Source organism: Nipponia nippon, unplaced genomic scaffold, assembly GCF_047370975.1.
Source record: "Nipponia nippon isolate SJK-2023a ecotype South Korea unplaced genomic scaffold, ASM4737097v1 scaffold_77, whole genome shotgun sequence".
In the NCBI taxonomy this organism is placed as follows: Eukaryota; Metazoa; Chordata; class Aves; order Pelecaniformes; family Threskiornithidae; genus Nipponia; species Nipponia nippon.
Genome location: NW_028262399.1, coordinates 95,458 through 112,527, shown reverse-complemented (window position 1 = coordinate 112,527; position 17,070 = coordinate 95,458). Strand labels below are relative to the sequence as shown.

Sequence of the window (17,070 nt, the reverse complement as noted above, 5' to 3'; positions counted from 1 at the left end):
TCCCAAATGCCCGGCTTGTTCTTGGCCTCTAGTCTGGCATAAGGGAAACTCTGCACTGGGCTCCTTTGGGAAATTTTCTGAGATTAAACCACTGGCTGTATTTGAGCAAAAGCTCAAGCTCAGTCACCTACAGCAGTATGAGTGCAGTGAATCAGTGAATGAGAGGGGACAGTCCCAGCGTCCATTTTCTGGGTCAGTTCAAACACTCAAAGGGGTTCTGTCTTTGTCCTGGTTTCAGCTGGGATAGAGTTAATTTTCGTCTTCGTAGCCGGTATGGGGCTGTGTTTTGGGTTTAGGATGAGAACATTGTGGATGATACACTGATGCTTTGGTTCTTGCTAAGTAGCGCTAAGCTGTTGCTAAAGAGGTGCTAAGTGGCGCTCACACTGGTCAAGGATTTTTCAGCTTCCCCTGCTCTGCCCAGTGCACAAGAAGCTGGGAGGGGGCACAGCCAGGGGGGCTGACCCAAACTGGCCCAAGGGCTATTCCATACCATATGACGTCATGCTCAGTATATAAGCTGGGGGAAGAAGAAGGAAGGGGGGGACATTGGGTGTGATGGCGTTTGTCTTCGCAAGTAACCGTTACACGTGATGGAGCCCTGCTTTCCTGGGGATGGCTGAGCACCTGCCTGCCCATGGGAAGGAGTGAATGAATTCCTTGTTTTGCTTTGTTTGCGTGCACGGTTTTTGCTTTGCCTATTTAACTGTTCTAATTTATTTTACTTCAATTATTAAACTGTTCTTGTCTCAACCCACGAGTTTTCTCCCTTTTTCCCTTCTGATTCTCTCCCCCATCCCACTGGTGGGGAGTGAGCGAGCGGCTGTGTGGTGCTTAGTTGCTGGCTGGGGTTAAACCACGACAGTCTTCTTACTCTCTTGGGTGACACCTCAATTCTCTAAAACTGTTCTTCTCTGAATGTACTCTCTTATGGGAACCTGCAAATTTTCAGACAGCTTACAACAAAGCAGCCTCTCTTCAGGCCCCGCATCGTCAAGCATGCAGCCAGCATATGCCAGAGAGACTGAAGAAATATAGGGTATGCAGGTGAAGGATATCCAGGTGAAGAAGGCCTTAGTGCAGCTTTGCACAGAGGTTATCCTCAGGACATTGCATATAACGTAGGCATAAACCGCAGCAGTCAGTGTGAAGGAGCTCAGCAACACAGCGGAGAAGAGAGCAACGCTCATGTTTCATAGTAGCTGGTGCCCATGCGGGCGGCTCAGCAAAGGGATGATGCCGCAGAAGAAGCAGTCTCTACAGTGGGCACAGAGGATCTAATGGCATACAGGATGGTGGGGCTGAGCATGGAGAGAGATGCCGTTCCCCAGCAGCTAAAGATGAGCATGGAGCACAGCCAGGAGTTGGTAAGGACAGAGTCGTGTGAGGGGCTGCAAATGGCCCTGCAGCAATCGAAACACATCTCAACACATAGGTTAAACTCAGCTGTGCTGACGGAGAAGAAGGGACTTGTAAGCAGCCGCAGAGATATCTTAATCTCCAGCATGAGACTGACAAACATGTTAGGGGGAATGACCAGAGTGAACCAAATATCCAAGAAGGACAAGGTTCTGTGGAAGGGATGCCTGCAGGTGTGGCACTAGTGGTGGAGCCAAAGGATGGCAATGGTGACTGCATTCCCCATGACAGCAAGCAGAGAAATCACCAGCAGCAGTGTGAAAAGGAGGGCGTTCAACTCATAAAGGACTGAATAGGCCTTCAGGAAAAATATTCTTGCTCTGGTATGGTTGTGAGGATCCATGTTGGTACCCGGTCAGTTGAAGGTGTGGCAAGGGTAATCAATATCGTGCTTGGTGAAATTCCTCTTGTTACCTTTGTCAACCTTCCTTTCCCTTTTCTTAGGTTTCCTTGTCCTTCTTTCGTGGACCTCAGATCAGATGCTTAATTCCTCCAATGTGGAAATCTGCTCTACCTCCACTACCCTGCCCAGGCTGCTGGCCAGCTTCCTAACCAGGGACAGAACTGTTTCTGCTCAAGGCTGCATGACACAATTCTTTTTCTTTGCCTGTTGTGCAGGTACCGAGAGTCATCTGCTGGCCACCATGTCCTAGGATCGGTACTTGGCCATATGTCACCCCCTGCTCTATGCCAGCCTCATGAAGCAGAAGCTCTGTCTCCAGCTGGCGGCTGGGTCTTGGCTAGCTGGATTACTAATGTCTACCATAGTCACTGGGCTACTTTCCAACTTACACTTCTGTGGTCCCAATGCAATTGATCACTTCTTCTGAGATTTTGCCCCATTGCTGGAGCTCGCCTGCAGTGACATCATGGTGCTTAGACTGGTTACTTTCATCATCTGCTTTCTGGATGTGGTCTTCCCATTTATGTTCACCTTGGTATCCTATATCTGCATCATAGCTGCGATCCTGAGGATCCCAGCCACCACGGGGAGGCAGAAGGCCTTCTCCACCTGCTCCTCTCACCTCAGCGTGGTCACTGTTTTCTATGGTACCCTCATCGTTGTCTATATGATACCCAGAATAGCCTCACTGAGGCAGCTCAATACAGTGCTGTCCTTTTTCTACACCACGCCCATGGCCAATCCACTCATCTACAGCCTGCAGAACAGGCAAGTCAAGGGGGCTCTTGGAAATGCCCTCAGAAAGACTGTGGCCTGCATCGAGAGCTCCTACTAGTTGTGACCCACCAGGAATAAACAGGCTGTGGTTGTGTCAAGTGTGGACAACTCAGAAGTGCATATTTTGTGTAGCAGGTATATCTTTAGAAGTGCAGAATCTTGGGACTGTTTGGGGAATGAGAAGTGGGAAAAGAGAATTTGTGTCTTAAGGAAATACAGGTCTGGTCCTGAAGAGTGTAAAAAACTTCCCTGGCTTTCTTCTTGCTTTAAAGTAACCACAATTGTGATCCTGCAAGTGGGAGCTGTTGAAATGCCACACCTGCCCAGGAGTGGCAGAAAACTTACTCTAAACATGTTGTTTTCTCTTCCGTTACCCAGCCAAGCTGAGGGGTGGGGGTCCTGCGTGTCTGGGATTCCTCAGGACATCTTCATATTGACAGTGAGAAGGGGGAAGGTGAATCAAGCCCTTCCACTGGACATGTCTAAATCTGAGTAGATGAATCCCATCCCTCCTGTTCTCTGGGCTCTCTAGCAGAGGAGAACTGTGAAAGCTAGTCTGATAGGGTCAACTCCTCTGGGAAAAAAAAAAGAAAAGAAAAGAAAAAAAAAAAGTAGATCCTTCTTCAGAAGAAAGGTACACACAAGCCGGGTCTCACCTTCCCAAACTTTTAACACAGAAATCATTACTTCCCACTTCTTTCCTTCTCCTAATCTGACCCCCCTCCAGCCCCCCTCTCCCAATGTAATTACTTACTTGTTTCCCACTGGCTGACTTAGATATTGCAAATGGAGTCCTTCTGTTTTCTTCTTTCTTGCAAAAGAGAGCGAGGGCATGCTCATGGGGCATGACTGAGAACATCCACCCGCAGCAACGGGCTTTCCCCATTAACTAGGCTGAGGCATGCTCACAAGATGGAAATGTCTCCATCATCCCTGATTTGTGCAAGGGCCTTCAGCCCTGACATACTCCCACAACACACTTATTCCTTCTCCACCCACAGACATAAATCCCTTCCCACTTCCAGGCTCAAATCATGGTTGCAAGAATTTGATGCACTTCAGAAGAGGCCTTGAGCTTCTTGGATCTTCTTGGTGCTTATGGCAATGTTCCTGGCTCCCTCCAGATTTGACGGGCTTCCTGTCTATAACAAGGGCTTTCTGACAAGCTTTTACGAAATGTTTGTTTTTCTGTCATTCCTGTATGTGGAAAGAGTAGACACAATAAAGAAAGAAATATCCACCAAAACAGATGCTGAGTGAAGTGCCAGTAAGAACGAGGTGAGGCACCCCCATGGCTGTGGCATCCTGACAAGAAGTCTGTCCTGAGAAGGGGATCCAGCCTCTGCCACTCTGGAGTGGGCAATCAGCAGTGCCCGTGCCACCTGGCAGAGACTGTCTGTCCAAGCACAGTTACTGTCTTGTCAGCTTTGAGTGCAAGCTTGAAACTGCTTGGCTGCAGGGGTAGTGCCTGCGGGATTACCACTGCTCCAAAAGAGCAGTCCTTCCAGGTCTTTCTTGAGCAAGAACGGGAGAGTCATTGCTGAGGATGGGCTTTGGGGCCGTGTGTGCAAAGCAGAATAGATGAGCAGCCCATCCCCTTAACTCCACTCAACCACTCCAGAAGGTCACAGTGACTGTGCTCTGGTTTTGATTCCCCTAAACCCTCTCTGCTAGGCAGGGGCTCAGCAGGGAAAAATCTATGGCACTGGGCAACACAATTGCCCCAGCTGTACCACCCTGAGGACACCACCCCTGCGTGTGATCAAACCATCAACCTTTCGGTTAACAACTGAACACACTCACCCACCCTGCCACAGGGACCCCAGCCAGGGCTGTCCCCGGGCACGGCTTTGCTGTCAGGACAGTCCTCAGTGCTGAAGGAATGGGAACGTCCCTGAGCCCAACCCCCAGCCCCAGCCCCATGGAGATGGAAGCCTGCTGTTCACCTCGCCTGCAGGGCTGCTGGGGAACAGAGGGGTGCAGGGGGAGGCCCGGTGCCTGGAGGAGGGGGTATAAGATTTCTGCCTCCATGTGCCCTCCATGGCATGCCCTGGGATGCCATCGGAGCCTGGGGGCACATCAGTCCAGGGAGGGCATTTCCCTCACCCTGTTGCACTGCTGCTGCTGCAGAGTTGGGGACAGATGTGGCACAGTCGGCTGTTGCCCTGGGTGGCAGAGGAGGCTCAGGGGAAGGGATTTTCTCCTCTCCGTTGACCCATCCCAGAGTGGGCCAGAGTGTGGGAGCAGCACCTGCAGCCAGAGCCTCCTTCTGCCCCATTGCCCTGCAGAGACCTTGAAGGGGCAGCGCTCTGCAGTGCAGCCCTGTGCCAGGGTCAGGCCTCAACTCCCCCTGTGTCAGAATGATTCAAGTGCCATTTAGTGCAGAGGGTTCGTGGGCACCCAGGGGAATACAGAACTTGTCATAGGCACATCACAGGAGGAGAGTGCCTCTCCTACCGTTAAGGGGATGTAGCTCAGTGGCAGAGCACCTGCTTTGCAGGTGGGAGGTCCTGGGTTCAATCCCCAGCATCTCCAGGGCTACTTTTGCTCTGACTCCCCAGCCTCAGGCAGGCGCGGGCTGGAGCTCGGGCACTGGTCCTCTCCAGGCCCTGTGGGCCTGCCCTGCCCACCCAGGGCTTGCCTGTGAGGTGAGGAGGGCTGTGTGTGCTGCCTCTGCTGAGCCCCCTCTTGGAGGAGAAGCAGGCAGCTGTGCTGGACCTGGGCTCAGGTCACTGCCCTGCACCACAGACCCACCCCACCACCCAGGGACAATGCTCGGCAGCAGAGTGTGGGGAGACCTCAGGGAGGGGAGAGGTGTCAGCAGCACACTAGGAATCATTTCTGGCTGCACTGAGAGATGTGGTGTGAGGATGCTGGTTCAGCCCAGGCGTCCTTTGGGACCAGGGCCACACTGCCTTGGTGGCTTTCCAGGGATGAGGGTATGTGATTGTCCTCTCTCCAGGTGGAAATCCCATACCACATGGGAAGCACTCCTCTGTGCCTGCAGGTAGGGCTGTCTGAGTTGGATGAGCCTGGGCAGGGCTGTGGGACTCCCAGCTGGAGGAATGACATTTCTTATCCTGACCCTGTCTCCAGGTCCTTCTCCTTCCACCATCACCACTGGCTTAAGCAGAGCCTCAGCTCAGGGCACCTGCAACTGCTGAGGTCAGGCACAGCCCTGCAGAGGTGGGGCTGGTGGGGCCGGTGCCAGCCTCTTGTTCCTGGGGTGTTTGGTGTCTCTGTCGATGCTGCGCTGGGGGGATCAGGGAGGCACAGGCCTGTGCACAGCCATGCACAGGCGGGAAGGGCCAGATGATGCCTTGGCTGGTCCCCCAGCTAAAACACCCGCAACCAAAAGTGTGACACGGCCTTTCACTGCAGGGTGCCCAGCCCCCGGGAACAGTGAGCCCAAACTAAGAGAAATAAGGCTGCTCTCCCAGGGGCTTTCCACAGCCATGCTCTGCCCAGCGTGGGGCAGCAGTGCTGAGAGTTGGGGGTCTCACTGTGACCCCCCTCAGGTAGGTCCTCGGGAGCTGCAGGAGCAAGCACAGACCTGGGGCACAGTGACAATCCTGCTTTGCTGCAGAGACCACACCCAGCCCACAGGGCCAGACTGTTCAGGTCCCAAAAATGCCATGAAATGGGCTCTTCCTGCTCAGGCCTGCTGCTCCCTCAAGCACACCAGGCCTGTAGCGTACCTCCCTGAGGAAGAGGAGGCAAACCTCTGCCAGATGCCAGAGTAAGGGAGAAACATAATACATGCGGGAGGGCAGAGCAGGTGGGGAGGTGGCATGGGACAGGCACTGGGCTCTCTCGCTGGTGCCCACTTGGGGAACCTTGAGTCTGCAGGTTAGTGTCCATACTGCCCACAGGACCCACCATCCTGTGTTCAAAAGATAACACTCCCCTCTTCTTCTTTACTTCACTTTTATACCTTATTCCTCTGAGATGCAGGGCTGGAGCTTATCCCAGTGGGAGTCTTCCAGGGGATGGAGGCTGTGTTTGCAATGCCCATGTTATATCACCCATCACCGTGGGAGTCTCACCCTGGGAACACTGCTCTCCCATGGGGGCTGCCAGCAGGAAGGCTCCAGGGTATGGAGCAGAGGGATGTGTGAGCCTGGGCTTCCTCCAGATCCCCCAGGGTCCCCCCAGGGGTGGAGGAGCTCCCAGCAGGGAATGGGTCAATGTGGAAGTGGGAGAGGATGTTGGCGAGAGCTGCCTCCTGTCCTCTTCTCCTCTAGGGCGAGATCCTGCTGTTGGCAGCAGTACTGAGCTGCAGCAACTCCCCACAGGGAGCCAACACACCTTCCAGCCTGCAGCAGAGGAGCCTTTCAGGGAAGAGCTGGAGGGGTGTGGACACCCACCAGTGGGAGCAGGGAGGGCAGTTTGGGCTCCAGGTCCTGACAAGTGCCAAACTCTTCTCCCCGCCTGGCTCCTGTGGGTTTTTCTGCCCATGGGCACTGGGGCTGGCGAAAGCCCCAGCCAAGGGAGAGGGACTGAGGCTCCGCTCCCAGCAGCACCTGTTTTAGGGGAGGGACACAAAATCTCCTCTGCCATGGAAACGTGCCCACATGAGCATCCTCCTGGATGGGCCCTTCTCCAGACCAGGGGCTAGGCCACAGCTTTTGGCTGCAGCACACGTCTCATGGGGATCCCTTCTCCATCCCCAGCCCTCCAACAGAGCTGAGGGAAAGGTGCCCCCATCCCCCCTGTACCTGCACACAAGTACTGCCCCGACACAAACCCAAACTGACACCCCTGGCGAGGCAGCAGGAGGGCAGGGGTGGGGGCTGGAGGGGAGCAGGAGGAGGGGGTCCCAGGGCTGCTGTGGGGCCTTACAGCCCCTGCTCAGGAAGAAGGCAGCTCTGTGGCTGTGACAAGAGTGCTCGGGGGTCTGTGAGGGCCCAAGGCTCCAGGAACAGCCCATGGAGACGGGTCCTGGCAGAGCATGAGGAGAGGGAATTCCAGCCCCGTGTGTCCCAGAAAGTGGCTCTGCACCCTGTACTGGGGCAGTGTGAGCAGAGCTGCCTCCTAACCATTGTGGGAGGTAATCCAGGGGCCATGATCCCCGCAGGGGCTGGCTGGGGTGTTCAGGGCACTGCGGCCACCTTAGGGCTCACTTCTGTCGGGCCACAGCCCAGGGCTTACCCTGACATGGCAGCTCTGTCATGGCCTCTGCACTGTGGGACCAGCATGGCCCAGGCAGGGCCTGGGGGAAAGAGCAGCTGGAAACCCCAGGGTGAGGAAATGGGTGCTCCCGCTGGGGTGCATCACGGCAACTATCAGAGAGCCATTTTGAGTAGAAACTGCCTGTGGCCAGCAGGATGGAAAAGGCTCTGTCAGCAGGATTAGTCCCCAGGCACCAGGGGCTCTCGCAGCCCCACAGCCTGACCCTGAGCCTGCTGTCCCTGAGACGCGCCCCTTCCCTACCACTGTGTCTTTGTTCTCTGCTCCCCTGATCAGCCTCAGGGAGATGACCTGACACCTGGGCAGGCAAGCAGCAGCTCCGGGTCAAAGCCCTCAGAGACTTTTAATAAGAACCAATATGGATGCACAGTGTAAAAATGGGAATAAAAATAGAGGAAACTCCCGGCCATTTCTGCTGCCCGTGGTAAAGGGAGACGGTTCCCTGGTGCTCACAGCTCTCCCAGCTGCACAGACCTCTCCTCCCTCCTGCCTGCACCCAGCTGCACAGCAGGGATGGGCTCTCCTGGCCTGGGACTCAGGGACTGTTGCGAACCAAGCTCTGCTGTCACAGCCTTTGTGTCCTCATGGGGATGTGCCAGAGACACCTCTTCAGCATCATCATAGCCCATGCTCCCCAGGGACACGGACGAGGTGTCTCCTTCAGCTCCAGGGACCCCAGCACTTCTCCGGGAGAGCAGCCTGCCCCCTGGAAGCAGCAAGGCAGGACATTGCAGTTCACCCCATGGGGTCTGTACATCACCTTCCTCCCCACTCCTTACCACATTCAGCTCCTTCTCCCACCCCCAGTCCCTCCAAGGACAACTCCTGGGTCAGGTTCCCCTTTCCCAGGAGCTTTGGGTGTCAGTACGGTAGTGACTTGCGTGGCACCAGGGATGGTACCCCAGGAACCGGCAGCACTATCTTTCCCTCTCACCTCCAGGTGCATCCCTGGGCCCCGCTCCCTCCGCTGGTGCCCTGGGCATTTCCCAAGCTCCCTGCCTGGGGGAAGCATCATCCTCAGGGTCAGAAACCTCCCTGGCATCATCATAGCCATCCACTGGGTCACCTCCAGGCAGGACAAGAACATCTGAAAGGAGAGGGCAGCTGGTGACAGCGAGGAGATACACCCTCCAGAGCAGAGGATGCACAGGGACAGAGGGCTGAGACACTGGTGTTGGCAGCACCGCAGGAGGCCCCCATGTCCTTCCCATCTCTGATGGTGACACCTCTGTCCATCACATGGCTGCAGGGAGATCAATGCCTTCCCGCCTCTGTTACCTGGTGCTGATCCCAGACCATCCTCCTCCTCGCTGTCCCCAGGGTAGGGCTGCAGCTGGGTCAGGGACTCCTCTGAATAGGACCCTGGTGAGATGCACAGTGGGTGTTATGGAGCGAGCCCCATGGACTTGTCTCATAGTCAGCACTGCTGGGGAAGGGGGACCCACAGAGCTGGGGCTGCATGGGGAGGAGGGCTGGAAATTTACCCTGCTCCCCCAGGACAAACACCATCTCAAAGGTGCTCCCAGAGCTGCCCTAGCGCAGCCCCTTCCCTCACTCCTCGGGTGTCACATGGGGTGCAGGGGCAGGAAGAGAGGGGCTGTCCAGCTGGGATGGGCAAAGCTGGTTGGGAGGAAGCTCCTCTCCCGGGCCCAGGACCTGGATGCTCTCCCCACAGACCACACGGCCCCAGCACTGCAGGGACCATGGGCTGGGAGGCTTCAGGGGATCAGCCCTGTGTTGGGGCCAGGGGAAAGGGTCCCGCAGATGGGCCTGCAGGGAGGACCCACACCCACCTGAGCGACCAAACCTTGCCTGCTTCTCCCACACTGGGCTGTGACCAATCTCCTCATACACAGCCTCGGGGAAGAGCTCCTGAGCCCTCCTGGAGCCTGGGGACAGAGGCAGGGCTGGCACAGGGACAGGCAGAGAGAGAGGCAACGGGATCCCACTGTGCTCCCCCAAACCTGTTCCTTTGGCCAGCCCAGGACTGGTCCGACAGCACAGCCCCACTGCGCTGTCCAGGCACAGCTGCCACATCCCCAGAGAGGGCAACATTGCTGTGGAGATTATCTGGGGCAGCGTCACCCTCGCATCATCCTTTCGGAGACAGCGCTCATACCCCTCTGGCCCCTGGGCCATTCCCTGCCTTGTCTGACCTTGGAGCAGCTCCCACGTTTACTTCGCCACCTGGAGCTGCCCCTTATCTGCCCCATGGGTCTATAGCAGAGCCCCTTCCCTGCTGGGGGATGGGTGAGGATGGGCAGGGCTGGGCAGAAGGACAGCTTGGGGGTCTGACAGCATGGAGATGGACTCTACTGTCCCATGCTCCTCCGGTCATCTCCCTTGCCCCAGAGCCCCCTCCAGCCCTACCCAGAGCACTGCCAGCCTTGGCCATCTCCACTCTGCCATTTCTCTCCTCGCCCCATCACTAGCTCCCCCCGCCTCTGGGCTCTCTCCATCCCTTGCTGCTGGTGACCCATGGCCAGGCAGTCAACGGGGTGGTGCATAGGACAGGTGGCAGCACACAGTCTCATCCCCCCAGCTCTGCCTGTACCCCTCAATGACACCCCACAGCACCCCACAGCCCTTCCAGGAGGCATGGTCCCTGGGACTGCTATGGAAGGACCCACCTCTGCGCCCAGCCCTGGCGCTTAGCACTTGTCCAGCCAGGAGGGCCAGGAGCAGGCAGAGAAGGGCCCCCAGGATGATGCAGATGATGACGGGCACTGAGACTCTCCCGCTGCTGGTCAAACGACCCCGGGTAGGATCTACATGGGCAAAAACATAGAAGGGGCAACACCAGGCCTGGGAGAGTTGAGGGCAGCACCAGTCCTGACCCCCATCACTCAAGGCAGCAGAGGGTGGAGGACCCCAGAGGTGAGTAATGGGGAAGCTTCCACCCTGCTGAGGAAATTACAGCCCTCCCCAACTCTCCCACCACCACCCCAGTGTCTCCTCCTGGGAGCTTCACACCCCAGCAAGGAGCCCCTTCCATCCAGCTGTGGGTCACAGCCTGGTGCTGAGGATACCCAGCCTCAGGCAGGAGGACAAGTTACCTGCTCGGGGTGGGGATGCTGCTGTCCTGGCTGGAGCTGCAGAGGAGGAAAAGGAGAGCGGGGCTGAGAGGACGGGTGTGTGGGTACTGGGGAGCCTCCTTCCCAACACGCCCTGTGTGTGTCTGGAGATGTCCCTGACACATCCCACCCAAATTGCCCCTCCAGTAGTGCTAGAAAGGGAGGCCGGGACAGGGCCCACAGCCTCTGCTTTGGGTGGCAGGCAGGATGGCACAGGCAGCCCAGGGGACGGCCCTGGGGCTGCAGGGCCCCACAGGCGGTGGCCTGAGGACACGCAGCTCCACTGAGGCTGCTCCCCACCTGGCACCAGGCTCCTGCACTCTGCAGGAATGGTCTCGCTCTTGGGAGGTCAGGGGCCATGCCAGGACCAAGTGGGTGAACAGCCTTCTCTAGCTCCCTGCCAACACCTGAACAAGAGGTCCCAGTCCTGCCGCTCACCTGAGCAGCGCACAGCAGCGTCTTCCTTATGCCGGCAAGCACCGCCATCCCCGGGCAAGGCCCAGCAGTGCTGCAGGGACAGCTCCGTCCCCCGGCACTCCACCTGCTCCAGCCAGATGGGGCCTTGCCCCATCCCAAATGCGGCCTCATTCAGGGCAGACACCGCAGGGCCACAGCCCAGCTGCCTGCACACCACCTCAGCATCTTGGATGTCCCAGGAGTCATCGCACACCGTCCCCCAAGAGCCACGGTGCCAGACCTCCACTCTGCCTGAGCACCCGTCCTCGCCTCCCACGGCACGAATCTTCTCCCTGTCTGGAGAAGGCAAAGACCTCCCGTGGCACCCAGACAGCAGGCAGAGCCCTGCCAGACAAGAAGGGTACACAGAGGAGCAGCTCAATACCTGTGCAGCTCGTGGAGTTGGGGCATGGGGCCAACGGGGCCAGGGACATTTCTGGGTGTCGCCCTGAAGAAAGAAACCCTGTAGTGAAGGGGCTGGTTCAGGGGATCGTGCAGAACACAGCAAGGCTGAGCTCTACTTGTGCCTCCCTGTACCTTCTTGGTCATGGCAGCATCTGAACCCGTCATTCAGGGGACACGCGCAGGTCTAGGGGGACCCTGACTGCTCAGCCCCTAAAGGTCCCTGGTTCACAGAGCAGCGGTAGTGTGTCTATGGAGGGGAGACTCTTCTGAACCCTGTCTGGTCTCTTCTGAGACCTCACCTGGACATGGCTCTGCCTCTTCCAGGTGCTAGTGGCAACCTGGATGGCAACTGCTGCTGGACATGTGTGGCTGGGGTCATATTTGTGCCACCGGCAAGAGTAGGGTCTGACACGGGAAGGAGAAGCCCCTCCAAGCTCTTTCTCTGCCTTTGGCTGTGCCCAGCGGGGAGCAGGAGCTGGGGTGACAGTGGTGCCCGAGTGGCTCAGAGTTACCGTTGCAGGTGATGTGGATCTCGTCTCGCAGGTCTTCACATGACTGTGCATCCCAGGGAGTGGAGGGACACTGCCAGAAGGAGCTGGTTTTCTCCCCACACTGCACGTTATCCAGCCACGCAGGGCCAGACAGCCTGCCATAGGGCAGCTGTGTTTCCAGGGATCCTCCATCCCCGCAGCCTAGCTCCTTGCATGCCAGCGACACCGTGTCGAGAGTCATCGAGTTGGAGCAAATGCTCCCCCATGTCCCGTTGTAGAAAACCTGCAGGCGCCCGGAGCAGCCATCGCTGTTCTCCAGCCTCAGGGCCACGAACTCTGGAAGGAAAGGCACCAAGGGGGAACAGGCTGGTCTGGGGCTGTGGGAGAGGGGAGGCCTCTGCACTCGCCAGGCCCTCAGCCAGGCAGGGGCATGGCCAGCACATCCCTCTTGCACCCAGGAGCAGAGAAAAGTCCCTGATGCACTGACACCCCTGCCCTTCCCGATAACACTTGGGAACTGCTGAGCTCCCCAGGGACCCCCAGTGGGACTGAGGGTGCCCGTGCACGGGTGCCTGCAGCATGGGCTCAGGCAGGAGTTCAGAGGCAGCCAGGGACAGCCTTTGCTGTGCCAGGCTCTCCCCGCGTCCTGGCCTCCCCACGAACCAGGGTCCCACCACAGACCTGAGCAGATGATTCCTGCGTCCTCTTTGTGCCCGCAGTCGTGCTGCCCCCAGGGCCTGGCAGGGCAGTCCCAGAGGGCAGCTTCATACCCGGAGCAGTTCATGCCATCCAGCCAGATCTGTCCGGAGCCTTCCCCGAACCGAGCGGAGCCAGTTGCCTCCACTGCCCCTCCACAGCCCAGCTGGTGGCAAACGACAGCAGCATCAGACAGGTCCCAGCCATCGTCGCAGACGGTCCCCCAGCTGCCCTGGTAATAGATCTCCACTCTCCCGGCGCAGCGTCCAGACCCATTCACCAGCCGGACCTGCCGGCTCCCTGCAGTGGGGAGAAACCCCAGTTGCTGTCAGGGGCTGGCTGCCCACCCACCCCATCATCTGGGGGGCCTGTGCAGTGCCGCTCACCCCAGCAAATGACTCCCACGTCCTCCGCAACCCCTGCCGCCAGTGCACTCTCGGGCAGGGAGGTGTTGCATTGGGTCAGGTTGGTCTCATGCCCTGCGCACCGGACCCCTCGCAGCCCTACGGGGCCCGTCCCTCGCTCAGGCTTTGGGGGGTTGTAGGCTTTCTCTGCCTGTCCGCACTGCAGCTGCCGGCACACCACGTTGGCCTCCTGCATGTCCCACTGGTCATCCAGGACTCTGCCCCACGTCCCACGCTGGAAGATCTCCACTCGCCCGTCGCACCGGCTCCCTCCACCCACCAGCCGCAGGGACGCAAAGCTGGCCGAGCCTGAGGAGAGCAGAGATGCCACAGCCATTGGCGGCACAAGGGAGCATGGCACCCTTCAGGGAGGACGGCAAGGGGGAGTTTTCAAAAAAAACAGGGCAAGATTGAGCCTTGTGCTGACAAGAAGCAAGGGCAGAGCCCAGGCCCGCTCTGCAGCTCACACCCAGGTCTGCTGCTGCTGGGGGCACCCAGGCAGCTCCTGCCTGGGTGGTGGGAGGAGGCTCTGCAGGGCTCTCTGTGGGGATGGGATGTGGTTGTCTGCAGCTAGAGGGCTGGAGCAGAGCCCTGCAGCCCTGTCCTGGGCTCATCCCACAGCAGAAAAACACAGGAGCCCAGGCCTGCCAGTGGCACCAGGGCCTAAGCCGCTGCCCTGGGGGCAGATGGCTGCCTCCATTCAGTCCCCTGCTCTCCCACAGCAGAGCAGTCACTCTGAGCAGGCAAAGCCCTCCAGAAGGCTCCTGGGGAAGCAAGGGTTTCTCCAGGGAGAAATTCAGCCTGGTACTGCCATGGGACCCCTGCTTTGGGTGGCCATGTCGCACACAAAGGGCAAATGGACTTAATGCAGCACTTTCCCAGCACTCACCTGAGCAAATGACAGCGGCGTTGCTCCCATGGGGGCACGGTGAGGCCCCCAGGGTGATCACTGGGCACTGTCCCAGGTGGGCTTCAGTCCCGTCACAGTGGAATGAGTCTCTCCAGACAGGGCCAGTCTCTCTCCCAAAATGTTCTCCTCCAGGAATGGACTCGGCAAACCCGCAGTTGAGTTGACGACAGAGAACGTGGGCATCCGAGAGATCCCAGCGGGAGGCACAGAGGGTCCCCCAGGTCCCCAGCACCTGGGCCTCCACCCTCCCTGCACACGCCGTGCTGCCGTTCACCAGCCTGAACCCTGTGTACTCTGGGGACAGAGAAGGAGGACTGAGGGTGGATTGGTGCTCCTGTACCCTCAGTAGCTGGCGCAGAGGCCAGGGGGACAGCATGCCTTTCTTCTCCTTCTGCACTATTTTCATGCTGCAGACAACCCATCACCCCTCCTATCCTCACGCCCAGCCCAGCACAGTCCTTGCTCTGTTCCCTGACCCCCAGCACAGCTCAGGTGTTCAACACCCCACCCTGAGTCCTTACGTGTGCAGGTGACAACAGCGCTGTTCGCGTGGGTGCAAGGCTGGTCCCTGGGGGACCCCCTGGGGCAGGAGGCAAGGAGGGATTCATTCCCCACACACTGCAGCTCTCCGTCCCACATGGGACTCATCCCTTCTCCAAAGTGAGCTGCCCCAGCCACAGGCAGGGCCACGCCGCACTGCAACTCCCTGCAGACCACGTCAGCAGCTTTGGGACCAAAGTGTGAGTCACAGACAGTTTTCCACTGGTGCCCATCATGGATCTCCACACGTCCTGAGCAGTGGCTCTTCCCTTCCACCAGCCGGACAAATCCTGGAAAAACCAAAATAACTGAGAACTCTCTGGCAGTTCCCACATTGCCTCCAAGCAGGCTGTGACCAAATGGCCCATTGCACATGCCAGGGGAAGCTGTTGGGGGAGTGTTGGTGACACAAACACATCCAGGCCCCCTGCACCTCTTCTCTACACCATCACAGCACTGGAGGTTATGTGTCTGTTGCAGACCCGCAGCAGACCCTGACAACCACATTGCCACCTTTGGGACCAAAGCGTGAGTCACATGCAATTTTCCAAGGGTCACGGTCACAGCTCACTATACGTCCTTAGCAGGGGCTATTCCCTCTGACCAGCCAGCAAGATCGCAGAGCAACCAAAGACCCCTGAAAGTTCCCACAGCCCTCTGACAGTCCCCTGACCATGTCCCACCTGATCTCCAAGGTGGCCAAAGGCAAAAAGCCCCACGACCACCCCAGCTGCTCTCAGGGGATGCTGATGGCACAAACAAAGCAGGACCCACCTGCCGCTCCTCAGAAATAAGCCCAGCACATGTGAGCTTGCTTCTGTCCCAAACCCACTGCCACAGGCACTGCTCAGACAATCTGCTGCTGCCCCACAGACCTTGGGCTGCCTGGCACTGGTCCCTGGGCACTGCAGCACCCAGAGCTCTTGGGGTCCAGGGAAATGAGCCCAGACACTCTTGGCTGCTGCAGCTCTCTCTGCCCCACTGAGCTCAGGGCCAGGCATGAGGAACCTCTTGGTGCCACCAGAAACAGGCCGTGCTCCCAGGGGGGTCTTGGGCGGTTGGGGCACTGCTGGGAGATGGGACATGTCACAGGGCACAAGCATAGTGAGGCTGTACCTGTGGTTGGCATCTGTGGCAGCCCCCTGCTACGGCACCTGCCCAGGCAAAAGGTCCTCAGTCCTGGCCAGAGCGCACTGCTGGATGCTCATGTCCCTGGCCAACAGCCGGGCAGAGGGCAGGAGAGTGGACAGAAGAGCAGCCCTGGGCTTACACAAGCTCCCAGTGCAAGGGCAGGCACAGAGGAGAGCCAGTCAATGCTGGCAAATCCAGAAGTGCAAGGCGGCCAGGGGCTGGGACAGACATAAGAGGCTGGGCAGCAGGTCAGCGCTCCTGGATGGGACCGTGTCCCCACGGGCAGGCTCTCATGGGGTGACCCTGGGAGATGAATGAGGTGCCACATGACACCTTGCTCCACAGACCAGGCCAAGCGCTCCTCCTCTCCGAGCAACCCCTTTGCTTCAGCCAAGGGACTTGTGCCTGCCAGGGAGCACAACCCCAAAGCAGCTACCATCCCATGCCCTTCCCCGGTGCTGTGGGTGGCCATGTGAGTCACTCTTGGTGCCTCTGGCATGGGGGGACCTGGCCCTTGGCACGGCCAGGCAGGTCCTGGGTGAATACAAGGAGAAAGATGGGAATCAACAGACAATGCAGGGCAGGGTGGGGGATTCATCTGAGCCAGCTCAGAGGCCAGGCAGAGTATGGGCACCTTAGGTTAGGCTCCCTCTGGGCTTTTCCCAGGGACTGGGAACACCAGCAATGACAGCCTCAGCTCGGCAGTGCGACTGGCCACATTGGGCGATGCTCTGGTGCCCACTTGTTGCTCCCTGAGGGCACAGCCAGGTCTCTTTTCCATCCCAGCCCCAGAGGTGAGGAATAGCATGTCCCCTTACCTGAACACATCACTCCAGCATCCATGCTATGAACACATGCATGTTCACCCCATCCTCCGTGTGGGCAGTCAGAGAGGGCAGATTCGGTGCCATTACAGCCAACATCATCCATCCAAATGGGGCCAGATCCTGGCCCAAAGTGTCCATACTGAGGGGCTCCAACAGCAGACCCACAGTCCAGCTGCTTGCAAACCACTGCTGCATCGTTCATGTACCAGTAGTCACCACACACTGTCCCCCACTTGCCCTGTTGTTTCACCTCCACTCTCCCAGCACAGTGCCTGCCGCCATCTGCCAGCCTCACCTCCACAGCACCTTCAAACACTGACACAGGACCAGTCAGGACACCACCGAGC

General features: G+C 58.2%; 1 protein-coding gene, 1 non-coding gene and 1 pseudogene across 7 annotated transcripts; 2 read left to right on the top strand and 1 right to left on the bottom strand.

The window, feature by feature from the left end:
• The first annotated feature begins 1,211 nt into the window (after window positions 1–1,211).
• On the top strand, window positions 1,212–2,657 carry LOC104009920 (olfactory receptor 6B2-like; annotated as a pseudogene).
• A 2,405-nt stretch (window positions 2,658–5,062) lies between these two features.
• Window positions 5,063–5,134, top strand: TRNAA-UGC (transfer RNA alanine (anticodon UGC)). The gene has a single exon. It is a non-coding gene; the product is annotated as a tRNA-Ala (tRNA).
• A 2,972-nt stretch (window positions 5,135–8,106) lies between these two features.
• On the bottom strand, window positions 8,107–16,742 carry LOC148050641 (antigen WC1.1-like). Of its 6 annotated transcripts, none has more exons than XM_087741131.1 (14): window positions 16,715–16,742; window positions 14,747–15,055; window positions 14,205–14,519; window positions 13,298–13,624; window positions 12,897–13,211; window positions 12,237–12,551; window positions 11,705–11,782; window positions 11,302–11,616; window positions 10,846–10,881; window positions 10,420–10,557; window positions 9,583–9,696; window positions 9,068–9,151; window positions 8,724–8,876; window positions 8,114–8,495 (listed from the first exon to the last, which is right to left on the bottom strand). In XM_087741131.1, the coding sequence occupies exons 1-14, from the start codon at window positions 16,737–16,739 to the stop codon at window positions 8,239–8,241; spliced, it is 2,781 nt and encodes a 926-aa protein (XP_087597257.1). In that variant the 5' UTR covers window positions 16,740–16,742; the 3' UTR covers window positions 8,114–8,238. The 6 variants fall into 6 exon arrangements, with proteins under 6 accessions (XP_087597254.1, XP_087597255.1, XP_087597256.1 ...); XM_087741132.1 differs by having other exon boundaries at window positions 8,116–8,495; window positions 11,705–11,767; XM_087741128.1 differs by having other exon boundaries at window positions 8,107–8,495; window positions 12,237–13,211.
• Between the last annotated feature and the right edge of the window lie 328 nt (window positions 16,743–17,070).